Below are 12,821 nucleotides of genomic sequence, written 5' to 3'. Positions count from 1 at the left end.
CTAGACCAGCCTTCACTGGCTTGACCAAGGCCTTGTCGTTAGGAAGGAAGAGAAGCATCCTTAACCTCCCTGCTCCCAGAAAGTCATTACAGCCAGTCTTCTTTATTTAGCCTCTTGTTTCTTAGAGAGTTCTGGGAAGGAGAGACAGAGATGGGAAAGCCGAGCATGACTCTGTGTCACTGACTGTTTTAGAGGCGTCCCCTGCCCACTGGGGTTCAGACACCACGGGGCTCCCACTATGCAACTAGAGGGAAGTGGGGTGGATCCTAAAAACGGCACCTTCTGTCTGCAGAGGTTCCCGCATTCCCAGGGATGGCCGTGTCGGCAGGAGAGCCTCCCATTCGGGGCAAAGCCCCTCCTCTCATTCCAGAACAGCAGGTTCGGAGCCATGGGTCCGGGTGCCTGCGCCCGCACTCGTGATCCCTGCCAGCTCAGCCCGGACATCCCCAGGGATTTCTCCACCCGACCCCATCAGCCTTCCCAACCCTGGCGATGGCTGTGGCTTCCTCCTCCTCCTCCAATTGGTGAGAATCTCCCTTGAGGGAAGCAGCAGCCACACAGCCCCATGCACTTGGACAGACCCCTTTCCACAGCTTTACCCTGGAAGGGCATTGAAGGCGGGACCCTCGATTTCCCTATTTCAGTAGCTGGCACTGGACCTGACACAGAACAAGAGTTTACTGAGGGCTTTCCCCATCGATCTCTCTACTATTTGTGAGACTTTAAGAAATCAATAAATAAGAAACATTAATTAAGCACCTACTAGGGGGCAGCCAGATGGCACAGTGGATAGATCACTAGCCCTGAAGTCAGGAGGACCTGAATTCAAATCCTGGCTGTGTGACCCTGGGCAAGTCACTTAACCACAATTGCCTCAGCAAAAAATAAATAAGTAAATAAAGCACCTAGTACATATCAGGAGATGGGGATACAAAGACAATAAATAGAGAAATCCCCATTTGCAAACATCTTACATTCTAATGGAGGAGATAAGTACGGTGTGTTGTCATGTTACGGCACATGCTGGGTTGTGTTAAGTCGTGTGTCCCATTATGTTACACTGAACTGTGAACTGGGCCGTGGGCCCGCCCCTCAAAGTTTCGCTCTCTGGGTGCTAGTTGGCAGGGCTGGCCCTCATTTGTTGTGGCCGTTGAGAAGCCGGGGTCTGTATGACAAAGCACAACAGTCATCCGACATCCCCTCTAGTTCTTCTGAAAAAGCTTTTGGTTAGAAGGCTTTGTCTTTCAGGAATCAATAAAATTTCAAGAAAATAATCAACTAAATCAGTCACCTCCTGATCCGGCCATGGAAAGCCTCCAGCAGGGGCTTGGCCAGGCAGACCCTCCCCCCCTCCAAGATATTCTCAGTCCCAGAAGGGTCATGGGATGGTGGATGGAGGCGGTTTCAGGAATCGCTGAAATTGGTAGCGGCACCCAAAGCTCCCTGTGCTCCAGAGCGACAGGGCTTGGATGAGAACAGGAGCAGGATGACAAATGCTACCAAAATGGTGCCGTTTGGTGGTTTGCCGTTTTTAAGGCAGGTTCTTTTCCGTGAGGAATTTGCTAAGAGGGAAAAAGTTTCCTCCAACTAGACGCTCAATATGTCTGAAAACTGGCTCGGCTTCAAAGAAATCCATTTCTTGCATGTGTAAAGAGCTCAGAACTGACACAGCTGCACGAGGAAGAGCCACGAGGACTGACCACCCAGTGATGGAACCCGTCGGCTGCCCCTCGGCTATCCACCTGCTAGGGCCCAGGAGCCCCTGGTGCTCAGTCCTCCCTGGGGAGGAACTTCAGTCTTTGTGAAGAGCCTGGAGGGCTCGGACAGCATGAGCCCAGCAGGAGCAGGACCCCGGCAGGAGGCAGGACCCCGGCAGGAGCCAGCAGAAGAGAAGCTCCCTTTGGGCAGGTCCTGGTTCCTTTACTAGTCGAGGTACAGAGTGGGGACTGAAGGTTTGTTCTCTAAACGCTTTCTCTCTCCCACCGGGATTTAAGCCCCTGCAGGGCAAGAATTCCCTCAGAGCAGAATGTCAGGCCGGGAGCCCAGCGTGTGCTCTTACTGTTTCTTTCTGTGTAGATCTCCAGGGGAAAGAGATCCCAGAGGCGAGTCCAACCTCACTGCTATTTACATACAGAGCAGAGGCGCGGAGAGCTGGGGCACTTGGAAAGAAAGACCACCTGAGCTGAGTCTTAAAGGAAGAGGAGAGAGAACATCCCAATCATGGGCCATCCCGGGCAAAGGTGCAGAGATGATCTAGTGAATGAAGCTGATTAAAGTTTTTTAAAAAATTGTGGGCCTGCTTTTGCACGACGGCTAAAAATTCACATTTTGGAACGATCGATCAACCAACAAACATCTCCTACATCCACTGTTCTCAGTAACAACCCAGAGTCGTGTGCCTGTGATTTCTGATCACAGCCCCTGGAGGAAGGACTGGCCCAGTCCCACGAGGTTCTGCCCCAGAAGCAGCCGGATTTAGGCTAAAATCGTGGAGTGGGGGAGACAACTCAGAATTTTTTCTCTTTTTCTCACCAAGAAGAAAAAGAAGTGGCTTATTTTTATAGTAGGTGACTGTCCTGGGGGCCTGGATCACACTAAATGATCATATTGTGTGTACAAGATCACAGTAGGTGAACATCTTGAAGGGACACTAGATCACTAGGTGATCATCCTGAGGGGCACAAGGTCATAGTAGGTGATTGTCCTGGGGGGCACTAGATTACACTAGGCGATCATGGCGGGGGGGGGGTGATCATTCAGGTCACTAGATCACATTAAGTGATCATCTTGGGGGGACACTAGATCACACTAGGTGATTGTTGCGGGCAGGGTGTAGTTTGAGTTTTGTCAATACAGAAGGACCGGTCACCTTCCTTCTACTGTAGGTGATCATTTTACCCAACAAAATTCAAAATAAAACCCCCAAGGCAGGGTGCTTCACGTGTTCTGTCCTTAATGAGCATGGATCATACCTGAATTGGGAACATCATTGTTGTGCTGTAGTGCACAGAAGGGATGGATCACTAGTGGAGGCTGAAGAGGAGAACCTGAGACCTTCCCCTGAGCACAGGAAGGCACAAGTGCTCCTCTCACTGAGGGCTAAGGGAAGAAAACATTCTCTCGGGCCCAGCCTGAAAATGGCCCTTTCTTCCTGAAGATGGGAGTCTGAGGTCTCTGTGTCAGAGGCAGCCTGGGGTTTGGTGAGTGTCACAGATGTGGAGCAAGCATCCAGACCAACAGGAGGAAACTGAGCCCCGGGAGGAGAAAACCGTGGCCGGCAGGAAGGCGGAGAGGACTCCGGAGAGTAGGGGAGAGTGAGAAGAAAGAAGTGAAGGAGGTGAGAGGGAGATAAGGAAGCAAAAGGAGGTGATGAGGAGAGGCGATCACAGAAGAGGGGAGAGGGTGAAGATGAAAGGAGGAGGGGAGGGCACAGAGAGAAGTGAATGGGAATGGGGGAGGGGGAACTGTGGTATAAGAAAGAGCAAGCATGGGGTGAAGGAGTCTGGGAGAGAAAGCATGGACAAATACAATGGGAGAGAAGGGGGTGGGGAGGAAGGAAGAGGAGTTGGTGAAGGAGACTGGAGGAGAGGAGGAGACTGAGGGCCCATCAGAGAGAAGGAGAAAGTGGGGTAGCTGGGACCCAGAGGAGGCAAAGCAGTAACCGCGCTGCCCGCCGCCACCAACACCTCCCGGGCGCAGCTGGCTGCAACCCCTAAGCACTGACGACGGAGCATTCGCCCCATACTCCAGAGGGGGGAGATGCACTGATGCAAACTAAGTGCAATCCAGCCCTATTACAAGCCAGAAGCTGCGGGCCAGAACCCACCCGGAAGGAAAGGGGGAACAGGCAGGGGCAGCTGGCCCAGCCCTGGGAGCCGGCACTTGGGGTCGCCCCTTTTTCCCTTATTGTTGTCTACATTTTGCCTCCCGATGGCAAAGAGCATGAAGGGAGGAGATGCGAATCCCCACAAAAACTAGTTGCTCTTCAAGACCCTGCAAAGGGGAAAGAGGCCACTTTGTGATACAAAGGCTGTGGGTTTTCAGGGAAGGTAATCTGTCCTCAACTGATGGAGAGTGGGCTGAGCAGGACCCGGAGAACTGGACCTTCCAGCCGCTTGCGCCCTCAGCAGCTAAAAGGGCCAGGGGGAGTGACGGGGCTGGGGCGAGTGACGGGGCCGGGGCGAGTGATGGGGCCCGGGCAAAGGGAGCAAACCTTTCCATCACTGGGTTGACCTTTACCTGTCGACTCCCCTGCTTGGAGGAGCAGCTGCTGGTACTCCGAGAAGGAGAAACCAACTTCTGGGGCAGCCCCAGGCCTTTTTCGTCACTCATGCTGAGGCAGCGGCCACCGGATCTCCAGGTGACTGTGACAGCAGTGGCCGATTCTGGATGGAGTCTAGGGATGGAAAAGCACCCCACAGGCAGGGAGGTCCCTTCTCAGCCAGTGCATTCTAGTGGCACGGTCTGGGTTCGAGAGAAGCCTCCTGAAACGAAAGGAAAAGCCACATGGATCAGACTCATCCTCACTCCTCTTCCTACACACGGACTGTCCACACCGAAGCCAAGGGCCGGTCACTGAGCATCTGTCACACTTCCCGTGTGCCAGGCATTGGACGAAGCTCCAAGGATGCAAAAAGGGGCAGGGACGGGGCCCGTTCTCCAGGAGCTTCCCATTTAACTATTGGCCAAAGGCCGGCCAGTGCCTCAGGGGCAGCCCAACTGCCACACCTGGTCTGGGCCCTGGGTGACAGCTCAGTCCTCACAGTTCTGTTAGGAATTGGAGAGAGGAGAGAAGGGAGGGAGGGAGGGAGAAAGACAAAGGGAGGGAGGGAGAAGAGAGGAAACAAAGAACAAAGGAAGGGAAAAAGGAAGGAAGGGAGGGAGAAAAAGAGGGAAGGAAAAAGGAAAGGAAGGAGGAAGGGAGGGAGGGAAGGAGGAAAGGAAACAAGGAAGAGAGGGAGGGAAGGAGAAAGGGAAGAAGAGAAGAAGGGAGGGGAGGAAAGAGGGAGGGAAGAAGGATTTTACTAAGAGGATTTACTTAACAGCTACAAAGCACATACACTATCTCACTTGATCCTGACAAATTGATGCTGCTATCATCCCCATTTTATAATTGAAGAAATTGAGGTAGGAGTTAAATGACTTGTCCAAGGTGACTGTACCTAGTCAGTATCTGAGGAGGGGCTCCCAGCAGAGGTCACCACGCACCGCCTGGCTGCCCAGGGATCCGAGGAAGTTTCCCGAGCTAGGGTGGAGGATGTGTCTGAGAAGGGAGGACCTAGAACTGGGAGTCCCAACAGGAGAACACTGCAGCAGGCTAGGTAAGAACGAATGGCTACAAGATTAGCCCCAGAGATCAAGACAAGAAGGAAACTAGAGACACTGTGAAAGTGAATCAGCAAAATGAGAAGGGATTGGATTTGGGGGGAACCAATAAGGAAAAGTCGGGGGTGATTTTATGAACCTAAGGAGGTAGGAGGAAGAAGATGCTCTCGGTAAAGTCATTCAGACAGGGCTGGGCTGGGGATCAAGATAATGAAATCTGTCTGGAACACACTGAGCCTAAAAGACCAAAGAGACAGAGTCAGAGACATCGAACAGGAAGTTCTTCACTCAATTCAGCAAACATTTATTAAGCAGCTACTAGGTTCCAGGCTCTGTACTCGGCATTGAGGACACAAAGGGAAAAAACCAGCCCCAGCTCCAGAGGATCTTATGTTTTATTCAGGGGCTAATGATGTATAGAAAGCAAGGAGCTCTAAAGCACACAGGAACACAGCTCCAAATGCATCCGGATAGATTTGAAAAGCAGATTCGGGGGGTGGGGAGGCTTATGGGGGAGGGAAAGAGAGCAAGAGAGAGGAAAAAGAGATAAAGACAGAAGCTGAGAAACTCAGACAGACAACAGGAGGGAAGAAAGAGAGGTGGGGGGGGGGGAGAGAGACAGAGACAGAAACAGACATAGAGAGAGAGACAAAAAAAGAGAGACAGAGAGAGAGAGAGAGACAGAAACACACAGAGAGACAGAGACACACAGAGACAGAGACAAAGAGAGACAGAGACACACAGAGAAACAGACAGAGAGAGACCAAGAGAGAGAATTTTTGTTATTCTAAATACAGGAAATATGATCATTTAGTAATGAATTCACATATGGATTTAGGGAACTCTGCCCACTCCTCCCTACTTCCCTGAGAAGCCCATGGCACAGGACGGGTATTACCACAGCAGCGATAATGCTCACTAGCAGCAATGCTAACTAGCCTGATCAGTTGCTGGCAAAAAGGAATAATCCATCCGTCACCCAGCATTTAATAAATGCCTACTGTGTGTTAAACACCGGGGATACACACAAAGCACACGCATCCCTGTTCTCAGGGAGTTCACAGAAGGGAGACTAAGACAGCCCCACATGGAGGCCCTTCCTGGCCAGGGACCCCGCCCCATCCAGGTGGCAGCAGCACATCCCAGCAGCTGAGGAACAAGAGCTCTGAGGACAGCAAGGCAGGGATGCCCTGACCAGAGGGGCCCCTGGGAAGTCACGCTCTCACTTTGGGAGCTCATGACACTTTGGGAATTTAAAATTATGCTCTTAAGGATAAAGCCTCTGAAAAGATAGAATTAGAAAGCAAAGGTGACAGAAAGTCAGTATGACAGGATCAAATGAAAGGATATGTGCAAAGCACTTTGCACGGTACTTGGCACACAGTAGGTGCTATATAAGCCAACAATGATACCAATGCTCAGCTTTTTCTTTCACAGGGTTATTATAACAGCAGAATGCAGTAGGTTTCATTTACTTGGATTTTTAGCAAAGCATCTGACAAAAAGACAAGGGTCACGTGATAATGACACTGGGTGCGTCCAGACCAAGTTCAACATCCAGATTCCCCAAAAAGTCGATCGTTAATGGTTCCGTGTCAGCTCAGTCTCCAGCGCAGCGCTGCAGGGATCTGCCTTGGTCCCATGTTAGTTAACATTTTTATCAACAACTTATGAGGCACGAAGGGCCCATAGCCTTCAAATCTGTAGCTGACACAAAGCCGGGTTAGCCACCCGCATGAAAGAGCCAGAGTTTGAAACGTTCTTGACCAGGCTAGAATCCCAGGGTCTCACAACTGAGTTTTAAAAAAATCAACGTCCCAAATCAAAACTGGAGATGTGGCCAAGCAGTGGTGAGCATGAAAAAGATCTGGGGGACCACAATCTCCATTTGGGTCAAGAATGAGATGTGAAGATCCAAAGGCCAATTTTAATCTTTGCTTGTATTCAGAGAGAGCCAGACGGTGTCCGGGAGCGGAGAAGGAGATGCCAGTCCCATGGCTCTGCTCAGGAGACCAAACTTAGTGCTGATCCACATTTGAGGGCTTAGTGAATCAGCTGGATTGTATGGGGATGGGGGTAGTCTGGGTAATCACAGTCACAGAAGAGTAGAAAGTTAGAATTGGAAGAGACCTGAGAGATCTTGTCTGAGGGGAAACTGAGGTGGAGAGAGAGAGAGAGAGAGAGAGAGAGAGAGAGAGAGAGAGAGAGAGAATAACCTTTCCAGGGCACCCACACAGTAAATGTCCTAGCTGTCCAGCACTCAGGGTGCTTCTACTTCACAACATTCAAGGATCAAGTGATGGAACTTGGAGCAATGAATCTGCAAGAAAGAAGCCCTGAGCAGGAGGAGGGAATATTTAAACTGTCTGAAGTCTCTGCCGCCTCTTCCTCAGTTTGACGTTGAAGAGTAGAGATGATCCACCAGAAGGCAAACACGCATAAAGCTTGGAGCCCAGTGGCCAAAATGTGTGGACATCACACAGATGAAGCTTTCGGTGGGGTCGGGGAGAAGCATCATAACAAGTAAAACCACCCAATGGTGGAACAGCTTTGGGAGAAGGTGGCGGACTCCCCGTCACTAAAGGTCTCCAAGCAGAGGCTCGACTGAATGATAAAAAGGTGGCACTGCCATAGATGCTCTCCAAGGTCTGTTACAGCTTCAATTCAGTGCAATGCGCCTATCTATAAAGCACCTACTAGGTGACAGCCATTATTCCAGGGGAACTAGAGACAAAACTGGAATCATTCCAGACCTCAAGGAGCTTCCATTCTACCGGAAGGAGAAGTAAATACAAAGTACTGCCAGAAAATAATTTCAAAAGAGAATGAGGCTGAAGAAAGGCAGAAGGTCGCATCAAAGGACGTGGCCCCTGCATTGCCCTTTGCAGGAAGCCGGGCATTTGCCCAGTGGGAACCAAGGCTATGATCCATAATGAAATTCACAGATGAATGAATCTCTCTGATAAACCACTCAAAGCCATTAATTGGAGAAGGACGGAACAAATTAGAAACCATCAGGTGGCTGGGGCTCAATTACCTCTTCTGAAGAGGCAGATTGCTCCCAAACTGCCGAGCTAAATGGCCGATCAAGCTGCTGGTCTGTGTATGAGTAAACATTCTCAGTCCTTCCACATCTCCTGTCAATTCAGTTCTTAAAAGGAGAAGATTACCACTATAAATAGCACGGAGAGGATGCAGAGAAACTAAAAAATCTCTGTAATTAAAACGAACACACCTGCAGCCTGGCAGAAATAGATTCCGACTTAGTGCGTTGCTTCCCGTCCCCCCGCCCCCCCAAATCCATGCACACTCCCCCACGAGCTTCCAACTCGAAATAGTGATCAGCCATTCACGCTGGAGGGGGAGCAGGAGGAGGGAAGGCAGCAGATTGTGATCAAGTGGAAAGTAGCCAAAGCTGGCCCCACCCCCATTCTTTCTCAGAGCCGGGGGGCTGGGGGGCTGGATCACCCCACACAATGTTGGAACTGTTTGTTCTATATGTCGATCTGTTTTGTAATCTATACGTTGACTGACTTCATTGGGTTTTCCCCCCCTCTTCTTCCTCTTTTTCTTTTTTGGGGAAAAAAAAAACCTCTCTTAGAGGAGGATCCAGGGGGAAAATCTAAGTGATATAAAAAGAAAAGATACTAATTAAAAAAACCAAACCAAACATTTTTTAAAAGTTTAAATGAATCTACAGAGGAGGGGCCGTGGAGCGATCCATAACTGACTTGTTTAATAATGGGGCCGCCCGCTGCTGTTGGAGGAAATGAGATGGTAAAACTGACAAGAAGCCCAAATGATGAAATAGAAATGTGGGCAGGTGCTACCATGGTAACCAAACTTGGCTCCTCCACGACGGGCTCCAGACTCCAGTTTGCACTTGGGGTATCCAGGCCATGACTGAGGAAAAGAGTCAGGGAGAGACAGGGAGAGAGGAAAAGAAACAAAGGAATATGAGAGGAAGGGGACCCGGGGCAAGGAGGTGAGGCTGTCGTCACCTTCTGAACATTTAGCAGCTGTGTGGACTCAAGAAAAGCCGGATTCAAAGCTTGCCTCGGGACTCGTCCCAGGTGTGATGCACTCACCCTTCGCCTTCTGAGACTTGGTTTTCCTCATCTGCAGAATAAGGCCGACAAACCCCACGGTATCCAGTCATTCCAGCAAACAAACAATTTGGAATTGTGGGTTTTTTAAAAGAGACTAAAATCTCCTACTTCTTTTGGTCCAGAAATCCTACTGCGACGCATAGATCCCAAGGAACCCAAAGACAGAAAGAAAGGTTGGGACAGGTCGAAAGATTTATGGGAGCACTTTTTGTGGTGGTGAAGTCAATGCTACGGGCCAGAGAATCACGGATGAACGGAGTGGAATGTCACTTTGCCGTAAGAAACCCCAGAAAATCACAGGTGGATTCATATGAACCGATGCACAGGGAAGTCAGCAGAGACCAGGTACAGGACTAGAACAGTGTAAATAGGAAGAGAAAACACCAGGAAGCAGAACCCTGGCTAATTACACACCTAGCCTGCAGAAGAGCTGAGAAAGTGAAGAACCCATCCTACCTTCTATAGTGGGAGGGAGTGGTGGTGCTATGGAGGGCAGACCCTGGGTGTCTGGGGAAAAAACACGGTCTCCCACTGTATCAGGGGTCATCTCTCTGTATCTTTTTTCTTATAATAACTTTTTATTTTCAAAATATCTGCAAAGAGTTTTCAACATTTAGCTCGCAAAATCTTGTGTTCCCAACTCTCTACATCTGGCCCCTAGAGCTGGACGGCTCTGGAGGGGAAAGTGAGGCAGGTGACGTTGCCCGGCCTCCTGGCTTCAATCCAATGCACTTGCATGTCACGGCACCTCCTCCCCAATGCCCTTCAAGAACGAAGGGCAAACATCACCACAATGGATGGGTAACATGCTGTTCTTCCCCCATCCACCACAGGACCCAAGGATCACAGACGCAGAGCTGTCCAAACGGGCCTGGGGGATGGGGCACTGAGAACTAAGGCTCCTGGCAAACGCGGGTGGTGGGCACAGGCGAGAACGAGGCCGCGATCAGAAATTGGGGCCACTGAGAACACGTTACTTTAGAAGGCTTCCTGTGGCAAAGAGGAAAGAGCAAGCACATGGTTGAGCGACAGCTCCACTGCAAGGGGACAGGATATGAAATGTGGTTGGCGTTCCTCACAGGGGGTCAAAGCTGGCTCAGGCCGGATCCTTCCTCCTAGCCAAAATGTCTGAGGTGAAATCAGGTTAAAGCGCACAGCAAGGGGAGCCTTGAGAGGGAACAGAAACACCAGAGGCTGCTGCAGATGAAATACTCCTCCTTTTCCTCCTCTCATCCCCAACAAATGGGCCTCCATTAGCGCTGCCTTTTGTCGCCGCTCTTTAGCACAAACACCAGCCTGCCCAAGAGAGTCTTACTGTGGGTTGGTGGATCACTCGCCGAGGAACAAACAGGCCTTGTCCCTCCATGGTGTGGTAGAAAGAGAGTGGGCACATAACCAGCGTGTGATGGATGTCGACTGAGTGACTGATTGGCATCTAGCTCACGGGCTTGCCACCTGTGGGACTCTGGGTAACTCACTCCAGCTCTCTGGGCCTCAGTTTCCTCATCTGTAAAGTGAGTGAATTGGAGAAAATGCTCTCAAGTTCCCTTGAGGTTTCTAAGATCTAGGATCCTGGGAAGCAGTGTGGTCCAATGGCTACAACACTGGGCTGGGGGTCAGAGGACCTGAGTGAGAAGCCAGATTTCAGTTTCCTCAGATCTGTACGATGGGGTCCAGCACCCCTTCTGACAAAGACATTATGATTGACATTTATATAGTATTTTAAGGACTGCAAAAGCACTTTTCCTGTACTCTCACTTAAGGCTCACAGCAACCGGTACTAGAATAGAGGGAAGATGGAGAAAGGTACTCTAGCCGTTACTTGATCCCATTTTGCAGATGAGGAAATCAAGGATTAAAATAGAGAAGTGACATGTCAGTGATCACAGAGTTTAGTAAATGTCACAGGTAGGATTAGAACTCGGGTCTCTCCACCTGCAAGTCCAATGTTTTGTCACTCACAGTCCATGAGGCCTCATGGCCTCTCTGCCTTTTTCTTTAAATGTGATTTTTCATGATTGTCTAAAAAGAAGCAGCTTAATACTAATTGGCAAGTTTACCCCAGTAGCAAACTTTGAAGACACTTATTAGCACATTAGGCTCAAGGGTCTACAATCGCCAGCTTCTTTGCTGGGTTTTGCTGACAAAGCAGCCTCGCTTCTAAACTTGAGCTGGAACTCATACAGACCAGATGGTCTCTTTATTTTCTGGCTAATCTGCAATTTCCTAGGGAGCCTGATCACCATCTTTTATTATGAAATAACAAGTCTTTATTTTAAGGGATTTTCACTTTGGGGATTTGTGGGCCCTTTTTTGGGGAGGGGGCTTTTTTTTTTTTAAAGTAGAAAAGTTTCCCTCTTGTAGAAAACAGAACCACAGATGGTTCTGCCCTTAGCTAGGAGCTGTTCTGTCCTGGGCTATGGGAGCTTAACCACCACATTCTCAGAGGATCTAAATGAAGGGTTTCTGTTTTTCTCCTTGGCAATCCCAAAATATTTGGCTCTGGTCTGATATTTTCTAGGAAGGATTCTTCTTGAATCATTCAAGACCATGATTTACTCTCTAGCTGGCTTGCCAAGCAGCCACTACTATCTTCAGGGTTATTCAGAGTATCTGCAAGTTAGAAAGAACCTAGGAGACTCTTTGGTCTATCCCATACCTTTCCAAAAGTCCTTTTATAATATTCCAAGCAACTGGGATTTAGACAGTTGAGGATTACCCACCATGTTAGCCCATTCCACTCCCCCCCCCCCCATCAGTGAGGCAACTGAGCTTAAATGAGTGGCAAAGGGTCACACAGCTAGTAAGCGCCAAGTGTCTGAGGTCAGATTTGAAGTCAGGTCCTCCTGACTCCAGGGTCGGTGCTCCCGCCACTGCATCATCCAGCTGCCCTCATTCTACTTTAGGACCAAATTTAGAGGCCTGTCTTCTTTCCCTGTTTGGAAAAGTGAGCAGCTCTCTACCTCCATGGCCGAATAATTTCTCCTAATTTCCCATAATTCTGCAAAGGTGAAAATATCTGACATCTCCACTGTAATAGCTTCACAAACATTTTCTCATTTGTTCTCAGTTACATTAATGGGAAAACACCACAGAGTTTATGTCCTCATTTTACAGATGAGGAAACTGAGGGTAAGTGAGTTCACCATAGTGACACATGCTCATGGATAACACAGGGTGTGGGTGGGATATGAACCCAGAGTGCCATTATTCCATTTACAGGTTTACTCCATGATATAACCCATCATCAGACAGTGATTCTGAGGGCAGGTCCCTGGGGCTCTCGCATTCTCTCCTTAACTGCCCTTTGGGGTTTTTTTTTTGGGGGGGGACTTTGCGATGGTCCCATGCTTGGCATTTGATAGGTCACATGTGGTCCAGATCAGC

The 12,821-nt window shown here is 49.6% G+C and overlaps 1 protein-coding gene across 7 annotated transcripts in view; it reads right to left on the bottom strand.

Moving 5' to 3' along the window:
* OSBPL3 (oxysterol binding protein like 3) overlaps positions 1-12,821 on the bottom strand; it is a 126,297-nt gene that overhangs the window by 68,391 nt on the left and 45,085 nt on the right. For 6 of the 7 annotated variants that reach the window (XM_031940578.1, XM_031940577.1, XM_031940576.1 and 3 more), the window contains exon 3: positions 4,240-4,484. The exons of the other annotated variant lie outside the window; for it this stretch is intronic. In XM_031940578.1, coding sequence (XP_031796438.1) covers positions 4,240-4,332 — 93 coding nt within the window. In that variant the 5' untranslated portion in view covers positions 4,333-4,484. The remainder of the gene's footprint in view (positions 1-4,239; positions 4,485-12,821) is intronic. 7 annotated transcript variants of the gene reach the window in all.

This window comes from Sarcophilus harrisii, chromosome 5, assembly GCF_902635505.1.
Source record: "Sarcophilus harrisii chromosome 5, mSarHar1.11, whole genome shotgun sequence".
Classification (NCBI taxonomy): Eukaryota; Metazoa; Chordata; class Mammalia; order Dasyuromorphia; family Dasyuridae; genus Sarcophilus; species Sarcophilus harrisii.
Note: the sequence above shows the minus strand (reverse complement) of the source record. Positions and strands in the feature narration are given on the sequence as shown.